This window comes from Stenella coeruleoalba (assembly GCF_951394435.1).
Source record: "Stenella coeruleoalba genome assembly, chromosome: 1".
Taxonomy (NCBI): Eukaryota; Metazoa; Chordata; class Mammalia; order Artiodactyla; family Delphinidae; genus Stenella; species Stenella coeruleoalba.
Window position 1 is genome coordinate 14880599 of NC_137169.1, and position 22851 is coordinate 14903449.

The 22851-nt window shown below is 41.6% G+C and overlaps 1 protein-coding gene across 1 annotated transcript in view; it reads left to right on the forward strand.

Moving 5' to 3' along the window:
- MICOS10 (mitochondrial contact site and cristae organizing system subunit 10) overlaps window positions 1-22615 on the forward strand; it is a 36651-nt gene extending 14036 nt beyond the window's left edge. Inside the window, exons 2-4 of the mRNA XM_079932264.1 lie at window positions 18692-18739; window positions 20072-20181; window positions 22361-22615. Coding sequence (XP_079788390.1) covers window positions 18692-18739; window positions 20072-20181; window positions 22361-22375 — 173 coding nt within the window. The 3' untranslated portion in view covers window positions 22376-22615. The remainder of the gene's footprint in view (window positions 1-18691; window positions 18740-20071; window positions 20182-22360) is intronic.
- Window positions 22616-22851: the final 236 nt, after the last annotated feature.

Here is a 22851-nt window from a genome sequence, read left to right on the forward strand (position 1 = left end):
TCAGAATGGGAGAAAATATTTGCAAACGAATCAACGGACAAAGGATTAATCTCCAAAATATATAAGCAGCTCAAGCAGCTCAATATTAAAAAACAAACAACCCAATCAAAAAATGGGCAGAAGACCTAAATAGACATTTCTCAAAGAAGACATATAGATGGCCAAGAAGCACGTGAAAAGCTGCACAACTGCTCAACATCACTAATTATTAGAGAAATGCAAATAAAAACTACAGTGAGGTATCGCCTCACACCAGTTAGAATGGTCATCATCAGAAAGTCTACAAACAACAAATGCTGGAGAGGGTGTGGAGAAAAGGGAATCCTCTTGTACTGTTTGTGGGAATGTAAATTGATACAGCCACTATGGAGGTTCCTTAAAAAACTAAAACTAGAATTACCATATGACCCAGCAATCCCACTACTGGGCATATACCCAGAGAAAACCATAATTCAAAAGGACACATGCGGGACTTCCATGGTGGCGCGGTGACTAAGAATCCGCCTGCCAATGCAGGGGACATAGGTTCGATCCCTGGTCTGGGAAGATCCCACATGCCACGGAACAGCTAAACCCGTGCACCACAACTACTGAGCCTGCGCTCTGGAGCCTGTGAGCCACAACTACTGAGCCCACGTGCCACAACTACTGAAGCCCGTGCACCTAGAGCCCGTGCTCCACAACAAGAGAAACCACTGCATTGAGAAGCCCGCGCACCGCAACTAAGAGTAGCCCCTGCTCACTGCAACTAGAGAAAGCCCGCGCACAGCAATGAAGACCCAATGCAGCCAAAAATAAAAAAACAAAAAGACACATGCACCCCAATGTTCACTGCAGCACTATTTACAATAGCCAGGTCATGGAAGCAACCTAAATGCCCATTGACAGACTAATGGATAGAGAAGATGTGGTACATATATACAGTGGAATATTACTCAACCATAAAAAGGAATGAAATTGGGTCATTTGTAGAGGCGTGGATGGATCTAGAGACTGTCATACAGAGTGAAGTAAGTCAGAAAGAGAAAAACAAATATCGTATATTAACGCATATATGTGGAACCTAGAAAAATGGTACAGATGAACCGGTTTGCAGGGCAGAAATAGAGACACAGATGTAGAGAACAAACGTATGGACACCACGTGGGGAAAGTGGCGGGGGTGTCGTGGTATGAATTGGGAGGTTGGGATTGACATGTATACACTAATATGTATAAAATAGATAACTAGTAAGAACCTGCTGTATAAAAAAGAAATAAAGTAAAATTCAAAAATTAAAAAAAAAATACTATACTGAAAGAGGCCATTGAATAGTCATGGAAAAAGAAAGCAAATTACTGTTTTTCTTTAAGTATCAGTTCATCTGATAAATGTGGGTTACCACAAAGTATTGGTGGCTCACCAAAAAGTGCCTTTTGGTAGCCTGTGTTTGCAAACTGATACCTCTGCATTTCATGGAGTGATATCAATTAGGCTAAACTAAAATACTTCAAAGGTTTTTGGTTGTTTATAGGTTTGGGTTTCAAATTAGTACATGTTAATTGTTGAATTAGTAGACGTATTTTGTTTGTTATATGTATTTATAAACAATGTTTGGGAGCAGAAATCCTTTTTCCATTTGCGGCAGCAATATGAATAATGGAACATTGTGATCTTCCTAGAGGAGAATTTTCTGTTAGTATTGTAGAATAATGTAATTAGGCACTATACGGAACTTGAAAACATATTTAAATTTTTGTTTTGGCTGTGGTTTTATGCTTTCCTAAAATGTGGCCTGAAACAGTTTATTAGTAAATATGCTGAATTACTTTTTCTGGCAAGTGCATTTCAGTGTTGAATCCAAGGGAAAATACAAATATTTACTTATAAAAGTCATTTGGTGTGGTAATTTTTTACCATGGCCATTGACCCACTAGTGAAATGTTAGGGCATTGCTAGATTGGATCCTGTTTATTTAAAGGCCAAGAGAGGGAAAGAGAGAGGAAGTTAACATTAATTGAATACCTGTTATGTGCCACCGTATTTGGCACAGTAATATATTATCCCTTTTTTACTCTACTAGCAATTCAGTGAGGAAGTTTATATTATCTCTTTTTCAGCAAGAAAAATAATGCTCAAAGATACTTGTAGAAATTGAGAAGTTCATTTAAAAATCCACATGAAAATGCAAACAATCCAGAACAAAGTGATTTTTTTTTTTGTTTTTTGGCTGTGCCCTGAGGCACGCGGGATCTTAGTTCCCCAACCAGGGATCGAACCCTTGCCCCCTGCAGTGGAAGCGCAGCGTCTTAACCACTGAACTGCCAGGGAAGTCCCCAAAGCAATTTTTTAAAAGAAAAACAAAGTTGGAAGACTAACATTACCTGATTTCAAGACTTACTGTAAAGCTTCAGTAAACGAGACAGTGTGGTGTTGGAGAAGGGATACACGTATAAATTGGTGAGATTGGCTAGTGTCTAGAAATAGACCCATAAATATATTGTCAATTCATTTTTGACAAAGATGCCAAAGCAGTTTAATGGGGAAAGGAAAATCTTTTCAAGAAATTGTGCTAGAATAACTGGGTATCCATAGAGAGAAAAAAAATGAACCTCATTTTCATACATAAAAATACATATCATACATAAGAATTAACTTGAAGAATCACAGACATGTAAAAGCTAAAACTAAATATTTCTAAAAGAAAGCATAGGAGAAAAATCTTTGTGACCTTGAGTTCAAAAAGATTCCTTAAAGAAAAAAGATTTCTTAGGTCACAGAAAGCAAAATCACAAAGAAAAAAATTGATATGCTGGATTTGATCAAAATTTAAAACTTGCTCTTTGAAAGACACCATTAAGAGAACAAAAAAAGGCAAGCTACAGAATGGGAGAGAATATTTGCAATACATATATCTGATAAAAGACTTGTTTCCAGAATAAAGAATTTTAAAATTTCATCATAAGAAGACAATCCGTCTAAGAAAATTGGTAAAATGTTTGAAAAGATTCTTTGCAAAAGAAGTTATACTAATGGCAAATAAGAACATGAAAAGATGTTAACATCAATGGGTGTTGGGGAAATGCAAATTAAAATCATGAGATACCCCTATACACCCATTAAAATAGTTTAAAAGACTGACAACATTAAAGGTTTTCTAGGATGTGGAGCAACTGGAATTCTTGTACACTGTTGTTGGGAAAGTATAATGGCACAATCATTTTGTAAAACTGGCAGTTTCTTATAAAGTTAAACATACCATCTATTCATTCTACTCCTGGGTATTTATTTACTCAGGAGAAATGAAAACATGTTCACAAAAAGTCTTATATATATGTCCTTGAAAGGTGTCCTTGATAATCATAAAGTGAGAAAAGCAAATTTTAGAACATCATGTGTGATAAACGATCCTACTTATATAAATGGAATGATAAACAATAAACTTTATCCAAATTACTTCTTGGAATGATAATGATGCTTGGTGGGGAGGATCATTAACTTTGCTCTTTTTATGATGTAAGGAAATAAATGTGAGAACAATTTCTGTTCAAAAAATTATTTAGAGTTCATTTGGTTCCTACAGTTGAGGACTATGAATAATCTTTAAGTAAATATGTTAACTCTAGTTTTGTTATTTAATAGGTTAGTTTAAATAAGCTTTTCACTAACTTTGAAATTACACTGGTACCTATAAATGAAGTTTCTCATTGATTGACAAGTTAATGGGATTTGCTCTTGGTGTGGACGTGATGTCCCATTGTTGCTTTCCTTGTTTGGCCCCAGTTGAATAACTTCCATGAATACATAGACTTACAGAATGATAGATTATTAGAGCTGGAAGGAACCTTAGGGATTCATTTGGTCTAGTGGTTTTTAAATGTCTTCCAAAGTACCCTAATGGTTGCCACTGGCGGAGGGGGGCTAGGTACAGAGCAGAAAGGGAAGGCCGAGCAAGTGGATTTCTAGTCAGGCTTTCAGCCCAGTCCCCTCCCCCTGCCCAAACAGAGCAACTCTACTTTGATCTGTTGTATTTATATGTTTTCTGCATACGATTTTATTTGGAAAAATAATTTGAATGCTTTGGGGGGAAAAAGACTGAAAACAGTGATTTCAACCCTTTCATTTAACAGATTGGAAAAATGATGTCTGGAGAATTTGAGATGTGTTTCCCAGGGTCTGTTCATACAGAGTGATTTGTTTGGAACCTGTTTCTTTCTGTTCTGGATATTGGATAGATTTGTCCACGAGACTGCTGCTTTACAACTCCTCCTGGATTTACCCAGTCACTGGGGTCCCACACACTTGGGGCGCGCACACACACACACACACACACACACACACACTCTCTTCATTCTCCTACCACTGACCAGTCAGTAACGTAGTTTGGATCTCTGTTTAAGATAACATTTCTATTGAATGTGTTTGCTTCCTATTTCAGCTAGAGACCATTTCTAACTGAGAAATGGCTATCTAGAATCATATAACTTATATGTTACAACAAACAGGGGAGTTTATCATGTTTTCAAAATGTGGTCGATAGAGCCCTAGAGTTTGTGGGGCCCATCTGGGGACAAGTACAGGGTTCAGGAGGGTAGGGCCTGGTTGCTACTTGGACTCCTCAAATAGCAGCTTAGTTTTATCTTTTGAATGTACCGGGCTTTCAAAGAAGATTTCTCTGGAAGAAAGGCTTTCTGCTTTGAAAGAAAGAAGAGGAAGAAGGAACGGAATTGTGTCCAGCCTCTCACTGTAAGGGTGAGGAAACTGAGGGCCTGCAGTGTTAACCTCCTTCAGCTGGAAAACCGGTGTGTGGGACATTGAAAGAAGAGTCGGCCTTGGGAATTCCCTGGTAGTCTAGTGGTTGGGACTCGGTGCTTTCACTGCTGTGGCCCGGGCTCAATCCCTGGTCGTGTACCATTTTGCACGGTGCAGCCAAAAAAGAAAGGGTGGGCCTTGAGCCAAGTGAGCTTGGGACAGTCTTTGGCTTCTTTGAGCCTCAGTTTCCTCTTCTGTAAATTTGGGATGCTAATCTCTACATGGTTTGAAGCCCAGGATTAGATAATAACCTAATGGTTGTGAAAGTATTTTATAAACTGTAAACCCCTAGACTGGGGGTGAAGTACCCCCTCACCCCAGGGACATTTGGCAGTGTTTGGTGCCATGTATGGTTGCCATACTGGGGGATGGGGGAGTGGGGGGTACTGACATCTGGTGGGTCGTGGACAGGGATGCCGCTAAAACAACAGCACCCACGACAAAGGAGTACCAGCCCCAAATGTCAGCAGTCAAGGTTGAGAAATCCTGCCCATGACAAATGTAACTTCCCTAGACTTCTCATTCTTTATGACTCCCCTGCCACAGCCCTGCCAGACTACACTCACCCAACACAGGGTCGAATATTCATACATATAGTACATCTGTACACACAGACTCTTTCAGCAGAAACATAATGGGAAATGAAGTGGAAAAAAAAAGAAAAAGGCACAAACAGGATAATTAGAATGACTTTTTTTTTTTTTAATTTGGCCACACCGCATGGCTTCTGGGATCCTAGTTCCCTGACCAGAGATTGAACCCGCTCCCTCAGCAGTGAAATCGTGGAGTCCTAACCACTGGACCACCAGGGAGTTCCCTAGAATGACTTTAAAGAAAGCATAGCTTATAATTTTTAGGTCTTTTTTTTTTTGACTAAATACATACTTGTAAAAAAAAAAAAGAACTGTATTACTTAAAGTGGAAGTCCATTGGAATCTAGATAATGATTATTAACAATTTAACTTCTCTTTTTTTTTTTTTTTTTTTTGCGGTACGCGGGCCTCTCACTATTTTGGCCTCTCCCGTTGTGGAGCACAGGCTCCGGACGCGCAGGCTCAGCGGTCATGGCTCACGGGCCCAGCCGCTCCGCGGCATGTGGGATCTTCCTGGACTGGGACACGAACCCATGTCCCCTGCATCAGCAGGCAGACTCTCAACCACTGCGCCACCAGGGAAGCCCTTAACTTGTCATTTTTAAAAGAAGTGGAGAAAGTGAATTTGAAATGCTTTTTATTTATTTATTTTTAGATTTATTTATTTATTTATTTTTGGCTGCATTGGGTCTTAGTTGGGGCACTTGGGATCTTTCGTTGCGGTGCGAGGGCTTCTCTCTAGTTTTGTGGCATGGGCTCCAGAGCATTTGGGCTCTGTAGTTGCGGCACATGGGCTCTCTAGTTGTGGCATGTGAGCTTAGTTGCCCTGCGGCATGTGGGATCTTAGTTCCCTGAGCAGGGATTGAACCCGCGTCCCCTGCATTGGAAGGCGGATTTCTTAACCACTGGACCACCAGGGAAGTCCCTGAAATGCTTTTTAGAAAGCATGATAAGAACAAGAAATAAAGGATAAAGAGGTGTGCTCACTTCTGCAGCACATATACTAAAAAAAAATGGAATGATACAGCGAAGGTTAGCATGGCCCCCGAGCAAGGATGACACAAATTCGTGAAGCATTCCATATTTAAAAAAAGGGGGGTACCACTTAGAATAACATTTTGGAAGAATATGGGATATGAAAATATGGTCAATATTAATGGAGGATGGGGAGCCATTTAGAAAAATGGTACAAGTGAGATGTGTCTGGGAGAGAGGGCAGATGGGGGGGCAGATTGCAGTGTGGCCCAGGTGCTTGTTTAACATAATAGAGACCCACGACCAAGTTGCTTCAATTGTGTATTTCTTCAGGTAGAATTTGATTAATAGTTAACAGTGTATATGGGAGGAATTGAAATCCATTGCTTTTACTTCCGTTTTCTTTATCCAACCTAAACCTGCATTAGAATGCTTAGGATAATTTGTAATTATTATAACACTCTGACATAATTGTTGACGGATTTGTAGACCTACTTTATTTTGATAAATGTTAGAAACAAATGTTTCTGATTGTTTGTGAGAACCTGCACATATAAACTACTCAGAATTCCTTTTTTGTTTTTTTTTTTTTTGCGGTACGCGGGCCTCTCACCGTTGTGGCCTCTCCCGTTGCAGAGCACAGGCTCCGGACGCGCAGGCTCAGCGGCCATGGCTCACAGGCCCAGCCGCTCCGCGGCATGTGGGATCCTCCCGGACCGGGGCACAAACCCGTGTCCCCTGCATTGGCAGGCGGACTCGTAACCACTGCGCCACCAGGGAAGCCCGAGAATTCCTTTTTGATAGATTTTAAATGATTAACTGAAGCAAATGATTTGAGCAACATAATTCACTTTTTACTAGGAGGGTAGTCCTAAGAAAGCTGCTAGTTTCTTGGCATCATTTCAGATGACTACATTGAAGTCCATGAGTTGTAGGAATTTTTTTTTTAACCATTTCAGCGTAAGCCTGTATGTGAGCTTATAATATCCCCCTCTGATTAGAAGCAAAAATACAGTATATTACTGCTCTAATCTTATGTTGTCTTGACATTAGTATAAATGCTACTAATCTTATGTTTTCCCAGAAGAGATTGGCTGTGACCATTGAAAAAATTACTTTTTTCCCCTTGTTCCAATTGCAACTTGAAGTTCATTTTATTTCAGTGCATAGCTTATCTTTTGGAAGACTTGATTTTCTTCACTCAGTGTATGAAAACTAAATTTTTGGTTTCTTAATGTATGCAAGTCCAGGGATTTGGAGAGGTTTATTTATGGGGCTTTGTAGAGTACTTATGCCTTTAAGAAAGACTGTAGGCTTCCCTGGTGGCACAGTGATTAAGAATCCGCCTGCCAATGCAGGGGACACGGGTTCGAGTCCTGATCCAGGAAGATCCCACATGCCGCGGAGCAGCTAAGCCCGTGAGCCACAACTACTGAGCCTGTGCTCTAGAGCCCGCGAGCCACAACTACTGAAGCCCATGCGCTTAGAGCCTGTGCTCCACAACAAGAGAAGCCACCGCAATGAGAAGCCTGCTCACTGCAACGAAGAGTAGCCCCTGCTCGCTGCAACTAGAGAAAGCCCGTGCACAGCAATGAAGACCCAATGCAGCCATAAATAAATAAATAAATAAATACATTTTAAAAAACAGAAAAAGAAAGACTGACTGTAGAATACTACTGTAATAGAAAGTCAGCTGGGTGCTGTTTCCTAAACCTCATAGTCTTGGGCACCTTATGAGAGCTAGATTTTTAAGAAGACATTTAAATTAAATTAATTAATTTAAAAATTTTATTTAATTTTGGCTGTGCTGGGTCTTCGTTGCTGTGTGTGGGCTTTCTCTAGTTGCGGCGAGCGGGGGCTACTCTTGGTTGCAGTGCGTGGGCTTCTCATTGCGGTAGCTTCTCTGGTTGCGGAGCACGGGCTCCTGGTGTGTGGGCTTCAGTAGTTGTGGCTCGCAGGCTCATTAGTTGTAGCACACGGGCTCTAGAGCGCAGGCTCAGTAGTTGTGGCGCACAGGCTTAGTTGTTTCGCGGCGTGTGGGATCTTCCCGGATCAGGGCTTGAACCCGTGTCCCCTCCATTGGCAGGCGGACTTTTAACCACGGCGCCACCAGGGAAGCCTGAGAGCCAGATTTGAACAGCAAGGAAAAAGTTCCTTGCTCACAGAGGTCCCCGAAATTCAGACAAGCCATTCCCACACTTTTGTGAATGCTGGTCTGGGATAGTCACCATTTGCACCAACACTACCTTAATTGCAAAACCATTGGTATATTTTTAAAATATTTGACCCCCTTTTCCATCTCTGCATCTCTGTCCATGACTATATCTTTACCTAAGCATCCCTTATCTAAGAATCATCATAAAGTGTGGTCACTCCCACTCCTCAGAAATTCCTAATCCCTGGTCAGAGTTGTGCTTTAACCCGTCCTGCTTACCTTTAGTCCTGCTTACCTTTAGTACCGTCTCGCATTTCTGCTAGGCATGGAGTACACAAAGGCAGGGGCTGGGGGGAGTGTGGTGTTGAGGAGAGATCAAAGTATGTAGGGTCACATTTTTCAGTCAGATAGCAGAGAAGGGAGAATCAGAAGCGTGGACCTAGCTCCCACCTGGCCTACTGCAATGGCTTTCTCCTAACTGGTGTCTCCATCTTGGATGGAGCCTTCAAATCTGTCCTCATTGCTGTGAGTGGACTGTTGTAAAGTACACATCTGATATGTTGTTTCCTTGCTTAATTTCTGCCACTGCTTCCCTACTGCTTGTAATAGAGGCCAAGATCCGTAGTTTGCCATAGGAGACTGTCTGGCTTTATCTCCCACTGCACACGGTAATTTAGTGACCGGGAGCTCCTCGTAGTGCGTTTCTCTCGTCCCCTTCTCTCCTGCCCCCTTCTCTAACCCTCCAGGATGGTTTGCATGCCCTTCTCAGTGCGTCTAGCACATCCTGTTTCTGTCATTGTTCCTTGTACTTCGAGTTTCTAATTATCAGTAGGCTCTAACACTAAATAATGAACTTACTGAGAGCAGAACCTTATTTCCTGGGGCCTATCATAGTGCTTGGCACACAGTGGGTGTTCAGTTTGTGTAATGAAGGAAATGCCCACACATAGTGTTGGCTAGGATGAATTTTGGAAGGTATTTAGTTTCCTTTGGTAAGTCAGGTTGATTAATAACTGTATATCTGTGAGGAGGTCACACCGGTGGCAGGGTTAACATGGTGACCGAAGACGAGGTCTCTGGAGTCAGACTGCCTGGGTTCAAATCCCAGACATGTGACCTGAGGCAAGTTACTTAACCTTTCTGTGTTTCAGTTTCTTGGTCTATAAAATGGGGCTAATAAGAGAAGTTTATTGTGAAGATGTAATGAGGTAATTTAATCCTGAAGCATTAGTGCTTAGCAAATGCTCTTCACTTTATGTGATGTTATTTGGTGTTCATGAAAACATTGTAGATGTTGCATTTTTATAAATCAAATTATATTTTAGATTTGTTAAGGGAATTTGGTATTAAAAGGTTATTTGATGACTTTTAAATAGCACCAATGTTTATTTTTATTTATTTATTTATTTATGGCTGTGTTGGGTCTTTGTTGCTGTGTGTGGGCTTTCTCTAGTTGTGGCAAGCGGGAGCTACTCTTTGTTGTGGTGCGCAGGCTTCTCATTGCAGTGGCCTCTCTTGTTGCGGAGCACGGGCTTTAGGTGTGCGGGCTCAGTAGTTGTGGCTCGCAGGCTCTAGAGCACAGGCTCAGTAGTTGTTGCACACGGGCTTAGTTGCTCTGCGGCATTGGGGTCTTCCTAGACCAGGGATCGAACCTGTGTCCCCTGCATTGGGAGGCGGATTCTCAACCACTGTGCCACCAGGGAAGCCCCATCACCAATGTTTTTATAATTATCCAGGCAGAAGTTCTCAGCATTTTCTTCCCCACTGCACCCCCCTCCCCCCAAAACCCCAGATACACATACACACACTTAATCAGTTCTTAAGTCCTGTAAATTCTGCCAGCAAAATGTCTCTTCTTTTCCAAGTAATCCTACACACCTTAGTCAGCTGAATCTTCCTAAAGCACAGCTTCAGTCACGTTATGCCTTTCTAAAAACTCTTCAGGGAAGCCCCTGCCTCCTGAATTAAGTGCTGTGCAGACTGCTCGGTCCAGCTTCTGGTGCCTTCAGAGGCCCCCGTCCCTTTCTAGCCTTGTCTCCTGCTCTCAGAGACACGCCTAGACTGCCCCCACTCCCATTTCCCTGCACAAGCCCTGCTTCTCTGTGGCCGCTGGGTAGGGTGCGCCACCCCCCTCCCCAACTCTTGCTGTTAAAAGTCTACCATTTAAGACAACTCAAATGCCACTTCTTTCTTGAAGATTAAAAAAACCCAAAAACTCTGCTAAATGTGTTCCCACCTTCCTGGCGACCAGCAGAACACTGTCCCTCTTCCGGCACCAAGGATCTGCTTTTGTTCAGTTTTCTGGATACCTGACTTGTTATTCCTTCTTGATCCCAAGCTCCCCAGGGAAGAGACTGTCTTATTTATTTCTGACCCTTGTTGAACCCAGTACTCTTGCCCTTCAGTGCTCAGTAAATATTTGTTCTTGAAATGCTTTTTGTGGCAAAAGAAGGCAATTACAATTACTGTGTGCAATGCACTGTTTTTCCAAGCTTTTTACACATTTTATATTGTTTCATCCTTGCTATTCCCCAGTCAGGGATAGGCAATATTAGTATTCCTGTTTTTCTATAGAAAGAAACTGACGCCTAGAGAAGGTATATAATTTGTCCAGGGACTGAGACATACCACATACCTAATCAGTATTCTCAGTCATGTTTAACCTATGTTACCCCCAAGTCCACATAACCCTATAACTGACGTGTAACCACTGGGTAACATTTCGCACTTTTTGAAGAATAAACACTACATACTCTAGTGATGTGCTCCAAGAGGAAAGAAATTTATCCCCAGTGCCTTCTACTTAATAAATGCTAATAAATATAGATCAAGTAAATGTATAAGGAAAAGAAACCATTGGTTCTTGTTTCTCCATTGGTTTTTCATTTGAATCAGAAATAGGCAACAACGTAATAGCTATAATGATGTATACATAGGGTATAATGAATCCCTGATTCTTTTTTTTTGCAGTACGCGGGCCTCTCACTGTTGTGGCCTCTCCCGTTGCGGAGCACAGGCTCCGGACGCGCAGGCTCAGCGGCCATGGCTCACAGGCCCAGCCGTTCCGCAGCATGTGGGATCCTCCCGGACCGGGGCATGAACCCGTGTCCTCTGCATCGGCAGGTGGACTCTCAACCACTGAGCCAGCAGGGAAGCCCCCTGATTCTTATATTTACTTTCACAAAGATGAGAATCCAGTTACTGATATTGATGAGGAGGGGCTGGAGGTATTGAGAGGGAAGGGACTTGCTGGAAAATACCCGTTGAATACTGTTCAACTGTCCCTTTTGAACAGTTTGAATTCATTTTATCTCCAGCCAGTGCGCAGAGGGAAGTACATCCCAGCTTGACTTGTTGACTGTTTCTCATTGATTCTAAGTCATTTCAGAGTTTTGTTATCACTCTTGATAAGTCAAACATCTGTGGTTTCTGTTGTTTTCTTGAGGGATTGAAGAGTCACATAGTCATAAATTACCCATGCAGAGCACTACAGTCCAGAAAATCCAGAAAAACACTTTGTGTCATGTAACAATAGAGTAGTCTCCCTGCTGCTCTCCTGACCTCTCCCTGAGGTTTATCTCTGCGGATAGGGAAGAGCCATGATTTTGGAGTCAGACAGCTTGGGTTTGAATTCCCCTTTTTAGTTGTGTGTACTTGGGTAAGTCACTTAACCCCTTTACATTGTTTCCTCTTCTGTAAGACAAGATCATAGTACACCTCATAGCTGGTTCTGTAGATCAAATGAAATAATATATAGAAACGGTAGTGCAGTGCCTGCCACTCTATAAGTGTTAGTACCTCCAAATCGCCCTCCCCCCATAAATGTAACACATGGCATCTTTTATTGTGTTTATTGAAACTTAATAATTCTTCATTTTCAATGTCCCTCTAATAACTAATCTTCAGAGCGTCTTCACATTTTCCTACATACTATGCCCACATGTGAATTAACTAACTATATTTTAGTAAAATGTGTACAGCCATGTTTCTTTTTTTCATTCTTGGAAAGTTGTACGACTGTCAGAATTCTGAAAGCTAGATTATGTGCTGTATGCACTCATTTAAAAGGACCCTTTTTGTGAGTTTGGCTTTTCTTCAAGCAGAGCACACGAGTAATGACTTCCACATTTACCTTCCCTATCTTTACTGCTTTCTGCTGACTGCTTTACTTGTTCTGATCAGAATCCTGGTATTTGATGTCCACCCTAGAAATTCCTACAGATGTTTCAGCCTCTGTCTAGTCCGATAGGCAACAGGAAGGTTAAGGTCTTGTAAAATAGCCACCTTCTTAGTCTATTTCCTACATTCCCTGCAGCAATGTTGACTTGTGAGAAGCTGATTAACACAGACCACATTTACCATCTCTGGGCCTTTGGTCTGGCACACTTTCTTGGTTAATTCACATGACTTGGCATTTACACATGGACACCTGGGACAATCTGTCTTTGCCTCAAAGGATTAGGTAACACAGTTTGGAGTTGACTTAAAACTATTTTTTTCCCCCTCATAAATTGGGCCCTGAGCATCTTTCATAAATCAGGAATGTTTCTTGGAAATGTAATTCTCACCAAACTCAGTCCCAAGGGTACTTTTCTATAAAAGCACGTTCTTGTTTGTCTGTCACAACAAATGCATTTGATGATTGTAATAGTGTTGATAGAAACATGATTGAACAGGCAAGCACACCCATTCTAAATAGGCCAGTTTCATATTAATCCATGTTCAAAGCATAAATATAGTTTTATTAAACACAAGACAGCTCTAGGAAAATCTTTATTATATCTTAAAGCAAAATGTTCTAGTTCAGCAGTGAGTCTGAAGGAATCCCCTATTTTTTAAAAAACATGTAGCAAAACCTGATGTATTTCTATAAACAGTTGCTAATGCCTATGAAATAAAGTCAACTATGCAAAGAGTGGGAAAAATAGATTCTGATTTTCAGCTGTGGTTCACCCACAATGTGATCCTCCACAAGCCAGGGAGTTGTGTTTTAGTAGAGGATTTAACTATTACCTTACAGTTTTGAGATCTTTTGAGTTTTTTTAGAAAGGTAGCAGAACTTAACTACTTTTTATTGAAGTCTGTGTCAGACACTGCAGATACCTTTACCTTTTCCTAATAGAGCAACCCTAGGAGATGGTTTTCACTCTACAGATGAGCACGTTGAGGGCGGGCGAGGTTAAAGCACTGACCTAAGGTCAGAGAGCTGGCTGGTGAGGATGGCCCAGCGGTCTGAACTGGGCCTGTCTCGTGACAGCATCAGTGCTCTTGCCATCCCACTCAGTGGGAGAGTAAATCTCTCATTTTTTGGAAGCTGTATCTTTTCTTTCAGACATTTAAGAATAAAGTTGTTTGGCCCATGGCTCCTAGGATCTTGAAACCTTGCTTATAGTTCCTGTAGTTTCTCATCTTCATAAGCTGCCAGCTGAATGTGGTAGTTAAGGTTTTGCTCATACATCTTGTTATATTATAAACTTAAAATGGAGTTGCTTTGCAAGTTTAATTTTTAGATGCAGATGAAAATTTAGCATTGATAACTACACATTAGACTTATGAATTTAGGAGCTTTGTTTAAAATGTTAACTATAAGCTGGAGTGAGATCTTAATTATATAATCAATTACTGATAAATAAAGTGGGTCTATGGTCTTCTTTCCCCTATGATCAGTTTTTCATAGAAATGTTTTCTAAGTGACTTTCTAAGGATTTTTTTATGCCTCTCCCAACACTGAGTTATTCTTCCTCAGTTGAAAGTCCATTGGCAATTGCGACTTCTACAAAGTTGATTCCACAGGAACCTTTATTGCTCCAACTTGTTCTGCTTAGGGACTGATATCCAAAGTACACTTCTGGGACTTCGCTGGCAATCCAGTGGTTAAGACTCCGCGCTTCCACTGCAGGGGGCCTGGGTTTGATCCCGGGTCGGGGAACTAAGATCCTGCATGCCATCCGGTGCGGCCCCCCCAAAAATTCAAAGTACATTTCTACCCCAGGACTGCAGTCAGATTATGTAGCCTGCTTCTTAATTCTTGCAGATTATGTTTGCTTTCTCAGTAATTTCAGTGAAGTCAAGCTTTATGATATATGGCATGGTAAGAGCAAAGACTTTCCTAAAAGTTGCATTGATTAACTAGAAATGGTCCATATGTCACAGTGAGGGCCATCAGCATAGTTCCGCTCCCCCCCACACAAAGTGTGGCTTAGGGTATACACTGGTATCCTGCTGTTGGTTGTTATTCTTTTAAATTTGTTGTAAACTCCACTTGGGGATGTGATGAGGCAGTATTTTTTATGTAGTTAGTGGAGCAACTTCTCTGTTGTTTTGTTACTAAAATAGTATCAGATGAATTGTTAAGGAATTGCTTCTTTCTAAAAATGTGTGTTTATCTACTAGCTGGTTTTATGATGTCCTTTTGGGCACTAAGCATGCCCTAAAGTGCAGGGTTAGATTGATTCAGAGTAATTTCTTTTTGAAAGAATTTGTGCCAATTCTTTTTCCTTTCCAGAAGAAATGGTTTCAGAGCACGGGCTTCCTGCCTAATGTCAATTCCATAAGGCTTCTCTGTTATGGGGTGGGGGGTTTTTTTGTTGTTTTTTTGGCTTCTTTGCCTTGCTCCCCACCCCCCTTGGTGGACTTTGCCATTAGGAAGATGTGTACCTACAATCAGGCATTTCTTTACTTTAGGGTTATTTGTCATTCCAGACATCATGGGCCAAAAGAACAGGCTTAAAAGGGAGGCAGAGTTATATAAATTTTATTCATAGTTAAATATTTGCTTCCAGGGAAGGTGAAAAATGCTTTGTACTTTTTCCTTTGGCTTTTTCTTCTAAGAGAACTTGTCATGCAACAACAAAAAAAAGTGGCCAAAGGCAGAGAAAACTCTTCTCTTTTCCATGTTGGTTTGTTTTCATTGTAAGACAAACCTTTCATGTTTTATTGTTATGAAGTTTAAACCTGGCCTAGAGGTGCCAATCTTTAGTGGAAACAGCTGCAGAGTTGGTGTCCCCTAATCAGGTGGGACTTTCTTTGAAGCAACATGTTGCCTTTTAAAAGAAAATTGAGCGTGTGAGAACTTGAACCTGTAAAACTCATCAGCAGTTCCACCACTGTTTATCTCTTAAATAACCGAGGTAGCTAACTTAAAGTAACACGTTGGCATTTAAACATCATTTTCCATATTATTTTTTCTGAAGAGAACAGACTTGATATTTTGTGTCTTAAAAATATAGAAGTGGAGAAGAAAAGTCTCATAGGAATTGAAGATGTAGCAGCCCAATTTAACTAAGACTGTAGAGTACACTCCGTCTTTGGGCTAGTCTGAACTGTAATTTTGATCTCATATTTATACTTGCAGGTAAATGCCTTTAATCGGAGCAAAACTGGATGGTCAGGCATATACCTGAACTTAAATGAAGTCTAGAGAGGGAAGATTTTCTGCTCTGTACTGGTTGATGTTGAAGCATTTCTCCTCTTTGTGGTTGAGTGATACTGGTAGCAGTGGATTTAGCATCGTTCTTGGTCTACTGTTAGGAAAAGTTGAGCATCAGAGAGCTTTCTTTCCTTGGGGGAAAATAGGAGAGACAGGCATGGAATCAGAGGGACAAGAAAAATGCTGAAATATTTTCCTTTTGGGCTTTTGATTTGTTTGCCAAAAAATTGCCTTCCAGATGGAGAAGACCAAAAGCTCAGATTGTAAGCCATTATGTTTTTACTGGCCTAACTCCCCATCCCATTGCCTGGTTTGAAATCTGTAGGCCAGTCCAAATTCTTTACCTCATTTTCTAGTACCAATTTACTGTCTTACTCATCTTCCAGCTGCAAGGGGGTGAGGCAAGTTGCTTTGAAATTGAATCCTGTGCCATTTTATAAACCAAGCAACAGCAGATTCTTGCTGAGGACTATCGATTGTGATAGTTGCCATTTCCCTGAAGTTCTTGAATCACACCTACCAGGTAGACTTGTGTCTGTGACATGTGCTGTAGGATTAGTCTGGGAATGAATCGGAACAAGCCCATCTGGCCTTGTGCAGACTTGTTACTACCCTGGTTGTCTAGTGTTCTGGGCTGTTGCATAGGAAGCACAATTTGGTTTTTGGCTGTATCCTACTTCGTTGGCAGTAGAAATCTTGACACTCCAATTTCCCTTGGAGGTAGTGATTGTTTAGGGGTTTAAGTTGTAGGGGAATCCAGTGTCAGGACATAGTGGGTATAGTAGCTTTGGAGTCTGACAGGCTTGGGCCCAGTTCATTGCTCTTCCACTAACTGAGCATGTCCTTGAGCAAGTTATTTTCTGCATCTGGAAACTGGGGGGTAATACCATATCAGGGTGGTGTTTGGTTTAAAAGATAATTTTATTTTTTTCTTTGGTAGAGTAGGGAGGGAATGTTGGGTACTCATGGGAAATACTGATGTTTGTTCCTTTTCCTTCTCTTTATAACAGCCTTGAATAGGTTAACTATAGTGGTCTGTAAACTGACGAGTTTTCCATCATTATATTAAATTACATAGAAATTGGGATGACATGAGTGATCTTCAAATGTTGCATTTTAAAGTTGGGCACCAGTACCTAATGCAGAGTCTATTGGACAGTACAAAGTAATGATTTTTAATTAAAATTCATATTTGTATAGGATATAGTCATAGGAAGGAAACACACATCATGGCCACCTATAGACGGTAAGAGAAAATTATCAGAAATCATTCTGGATAATAGCATAAACACTTTTTTCAGGCCAGCATCAGCTGGATTGTTGCATAGGTGAAGCAAAAAAGGTGTGGATTAGCTTGTTTGCTCAAGACGAAGTTCTCTGTGTTTGGAGCAGAAAGGTCAGGTTTGCTGACTGAGGAGTACTTTGAATGTTCACACTGCAGTAGCCTAAATTCATGGTTAGACAGGAAAGAAGCTCTTGGAATTTCAACAGCACATATTTGAAAACCATTAAGGCAAGTGAGAATTGGGACTTTTATGTGGTGCTTAATTGTAAAGAGGTTGGTCAGGGTCTCTGTTGGACCTTGGAGCAGACACTTAGTAAAGAGCGTCAGAATACTCTGAAGAGTCTGAAAACAATTAATCTGTCAAGTCTGGGGAAAAAAAAGTCAGATCTTAGCTGTCTTCCTTGGCATGTATAACTTACTTTTTTGATAATGGAAAAATAAGTTTATCTCAAAGTTTGGGACATGTATCTCTACAGTATGTGAGATGATTTTTTTTCCTGAAGTAGTACCACAGGTAAATGTTTTTATTTTAATGGTTCTACATTCATTTTAACACACCTTATGAAAAAAATATAGGTAGCACTCAAATCTATGATTATACCAATATTTTTTAAGTTGAGGTTGAATTTATATAATTAAATACATACATTGATGGTTTTTTCAAAGAAAATAAGTGTGCAGGTGAAGTACGCATTAGCAAAAATTATGACTGTAGCAGTGACCAAGGTTTGAGAAATATTGGTCAAAATGAGAATTTAACCTTCTTTGTTTTCTTTTTTTAACCCCAAGCTTACGTTCCTATGAAGTTTGATTTAAAATTAGGTATTAAAAAAATTTTTTTTCTACCAGATCATTAAAAGAGGCTTGCATCTGTTCTTTTATTTTGAAAGATAGTGGTTAAAAATGCCCTATGAGTAAAATGAGGAGAGGGGATTAATCTTCACACTTGAGGAGGTGCTTTCCCTCTCTCTGGACACTCTGACTTGTGTTTGACTTGTGACAACCTTTGGCAACTGTTCTGGATCGCTCCTTTGCATCTTCCTCAAAAAGTAGCCATCACTCAAAGTGCTGAAACGACAAGGGGAGCTTCCTGCTCACGTTGTTTCCCTGATGTGCCGGCTGTGGCACCGCTGCGGAAGGTGGGTGGGAGAGCCCAAGGTGCTGGACGCTGTTCGCAAGCAGTGCAGAGAGCCTCTACTCGGGAACTGCCTCCTGGTTTGTTCTCCCATCCCTAAGACTTGTTTAGACAGAATGGTGAAGAAAGTTCTTATACCCTATTGGGGCAAAGGGACCAAAGTCATAGATAAAGCCTCTGACAACAAGAAGGAAGGTTAGAAATGAGAAAATCATCTCTCTACCAAATTAAAAAATCTGTTTTATAGGTGTTCACATTTATGAAATGTTCGTTTTGTTTTTGTCATTACTATTAAGATATTTAACATGTTTTTCCTCCCTCTTTGTAGGTACTGGTTTTGGATTAGGACTTGTTTTCTCACTTACCTTCTTTAAAAGTAAGTGTGACTCTTCCTACCTTTACAACATAATGTCCTGGTGTATAGGTGCACATGGCAGGGACACTTCTGGAAGGCATGGCTACATGGCTGCCAGTCCATCCTTTTATGGGTTTGGGTAGGCCTCTAAAATGAGCTAGACAAAGACCATGGACTCAAAAAAGGTCAAAATGGGCTGGGCATCTCCAGAATTCCCCCTGAGCATTGAGTCAGGGTGCCTGATATCTTCATTAAGAAAAGCCTGTACTTTATGCCAGTGAGTCATTTGGCCAAATCTACACTCTCAGATAATTCTAATTAATTATAAGTTTTTCTAAAGGAACTTGAAAACGAGAGTCCTGCTGGTAGTAAAAAAGTAGACCAGAAATACCCATGCTTTTTGGCCAAAAATTCTCCTAAGCAAAGGGCAGGAAATGTCACTTTCATTTTGTGGAAGAACTTCTGCAGTTTGGATATTGAATAGAAGCCAAAGGGGTCACTTTGACCTCTTTCCATGAAGAACTGGTGGGGAATACACAACTAGAGAATCATAATTCACACATAGTGCTGATGTGAAATAATCATGGCATTGGCTTAAGAAAACCTCATGACTTACTAGAATCAAAATATGTAGATATTGGTGAAATTCTATTTTTTAAAAAATAAATTTATTTATTTATATTTATTTTTGGCTGCGTTGGGTCTTCGTTGCTGTGTGTGGGCTTTCTCTAGTTGCAGCGGAGGCAGCAGTCTGCTCTTCATTGCAGTGCACGGGCTTCTCATCGCGGTGGCTTCTCTTGTTGCAGAGCACGGGCTCTAGGCGTGCGGGCTTCAGTAGTTGCAGCACGTGGGCTCAGTAGTTGTGGCGCACGGGCTTAGTTGCTCCGAGGCACGTGGGATTTTCCCGGACCAGGGCTCGAACCCATGTCCCCTGCATTGGCAGGCGGATTCTTAACCACTGCGCCACCAGGGAAGTTCCAGAAATTCTTACATATTTTAAAAATTCAAAGCCCTTACCGAAAGGTGGTTTTATTTCTAAGTTTAAGAGTTAGTTAATATGAGCAAATGGTTAGAACTGACATAGAAAAGTTAAGAGGTTCAACTGTGTCTGCTGTTTTCATATTGTACGGCTTATTAATACCTCAAATCTAGCAGCATGGGTACTTAATAGAGCCCCCTTTCCCATTTTTTGGCTGGTGATTAAACGTTGACAGAAGTGTGTGGCATATTATAGTCAACAGTATGATGCATGTGGAGTATTTATTGAACCCTAAGCAAATGTATTTAAGCTGGAGAAAAGCTTTATTTTCTCTTAATGGTTCCCTATTGGGATTTTCCTTTTCTGCTCACCAGGAAGAATGTGGCCATTAGCCTTTGGCTCTGGAATGGGCTTGGGAATGGCCTACTCCAACTGTCAGCATGATTTCCAGGCTCCATATCTTCTACATGGAAAATATGTCAAAGTATGTACAGAATTGATATTTCTCTTTCTTTCTCCTGAGTCCCCGCAGAATTCTTTAGAGCGCATATAGTTGATAAATACACTGTCATGTCACTGCGGCACCACCGAGACCCTAAGTGCTCAGGAGTCTGCCTCAGCGTTTATCCTTAGGGTAAAGTAGATCCGTATTAAATATCTGATACCTGTAGGTAGCACTTGTGTTCGAGATCTCAGAGTGCCCTGTAAACATCTCAACACACGTTCAAGCTAAACCTAAAGACTTCTGAACTCAGCCATTATTCTGCTTTCTACTGAAGAGCACAGGTTCTTGACTGTGAGTCCCACATGATTCTGCCGAAGTCCTTGTCTACAGATGGGTTTTTAATGATGCAGACAGGATGAAAAAGTGTAACACATGCCTCAAGAGGAAGGAGGTAGCACGGTTCCTAAGGTTTTTGTGCGTAGCAGCCCTTCGGACAGAGGTGGTATTTATTTTTGTATCCCCAGGGCCTGGAACAAAGTAGGTGCTCAAATAAATGTAAAATGAATGAATGAAATAAATTGTATGTCTTATTAGATGTGCTAACGGCCTCAGGCTTATTAAGGCATAACCTTTATAGCAACACAAGCTTCATGAAGAGCTTCACATTCTCTGGATGTGTAGAATCATCTACTTTCTTGGTTACCCTTGAGCTAGAATCACTGTGATCTGGGCAGCAGCAAGGGGCCAGTGGAAAGAGCACAGAAGCCAGGACACCCAGATGTGAGTCCTGGTCCATCACTTGCTTTCTATGTGCTCTTGAGTTTTTGACTTCTGAGATTGTTTTCTGTCTGTAAAATGAGGGTAGTAATTTCTGCCTACAGGGTTGTTGTGAGGATTAAATGTGAAATGTTTTTAAGCTATGAGGTGCTATATATATATATAAATAGAAATGTTGGTTATTATAATTGAGGCCAACTAAGAAAGGGTGACAGACTCGTTTGTTGTTCCACCATAATAATAAGTAGGGCAGAAAAGGAGGTACAAATGAGTGTCCCAGTTCTGGTCAAAAGCTGTAGCCACGAGGGTGGCCGGATCTTAAATGACAGTATGCCACCACAGCTCGGTAGCCTCTGTCTGAGAACGTGCTCAGACGGTCAGCTGCCTACTGAACAGCCGGTGCGGGCCTGGGGAGGGGACTGGGAGCAGGGGAGTCGGCCAGTGGGGAAGCCGGGCAGGCGTCTCGCAGGCCCTCTGTAGTCATGCCCCGTCCCCGCGCCAGAGCCAGGGTGAGCTGATCAGAGGGACAGCGCAAGTGAGCAGAGGCGCAGCTGCGGGGTGTCAGCGCTGACGACAGGCGCTTTCCACTGCTCCCTGGCGCCTCGCTCTTTGGCACCACGGCTGAAGTTAGAGGAGAACATAAAGGAACAGGGAGAGGAGCTTCAGGTCTTTTAATTGTTTGAAATGTTTTCATTGTTCCAAACTGAGTTGTCATGGATAAATGGCTCAGGGGTGGTTATATGTGGATGTATTTAACGGCTGAGAGTTACTGTGGAAAATATTGTTACAGTATTTACAGCCTTGTGCGTACGGCTCCAAAATGGCCTTTTGTAACTTTATCTGAACTGGAGTCTGTGCCTTGATGTCGTCATCCTCCATTCTCTGAAAAGAGGAACAAAATCCCAACTTGGGGCTTTTTCAATGTAGTCATATCATGGTAATTGCTTGCGGAGTGCCTGCTATGACCTGTGGACCATCCTAGGCGCTCCATCTTTACATTCTTTCTCTAGACCTCTCTCCCAGTAGATTTGTGAGAGAGGTTTTACTACCCTCATTCAGCAGATGAGAAGGCCGAATTTCACTGAGGTTTAAGAAACTTGCCGAAGTTCCTGTCATTGGTAGGCCATTTGATTCCAGAGCCATGCTCTTTCCAGTCACCTGGGATCCGTCCCTTTGATGGGTTTTAGGAATATAGTTATCCAGGTACAGACTGTTCAGCCCTGTTGCGTTCCTTTTCTATTTTCCCCCCTCAAAGATTGAGGAGCCACTCTGAAGAACCTGGGCTGGAAGGATACAGTCCTCTTGTGAGACAGATTTAAAGCAAACAGAGTGGTAAGGCTTGGGGCCCGTCGGTCCTCTGGGTCTGACCTGCAGCAGCAAGTTAGAGAGGGTTGTCGGAACGCTGTGTGCACAGTTCTAACCTGAGTGTCCTTCCTTACAGGAGCAGGAGCAGTGACTCACGTCTGAGAACATCCCGGTGGGAGGGAAAGAGAAATCACGTTTATTCCTCAGGAATACTGAAGTGCCCTGGAGTAAGCTGACACTCTTCTGTGACAATGTTGTCAGTAATGCTTTCAACTCCAGCACACTGTTTATGTATTTGAAACCAAGTCTGTTTCTTGTTTTGTATTTTCTCTCTGGAAATTGCAAGGAGGTGGTCTTGAAAGAAATAAATGAAACAAAAATAGGCAGCCCAGTGCATTGCCTGCGTTTCTTTGCCTTTAAAGGGTCTCTGAGCAGGAGGAAAAGTATATTTGGACTGCCAGCAGCTGTAACCGCCTGGTCCCAGCCTCTCTTTAGAGCCTTACTGGAACCACAGCCGTTGTGCATTCCTCCCCACTCGCCCCTTAACGTGTAGTTTCAGAGCTGCTTCCACCTCATAAATCGGAGCTTGGAGAGTGCTGCCGCGTTGTCCGAAGAAGATGACAAATG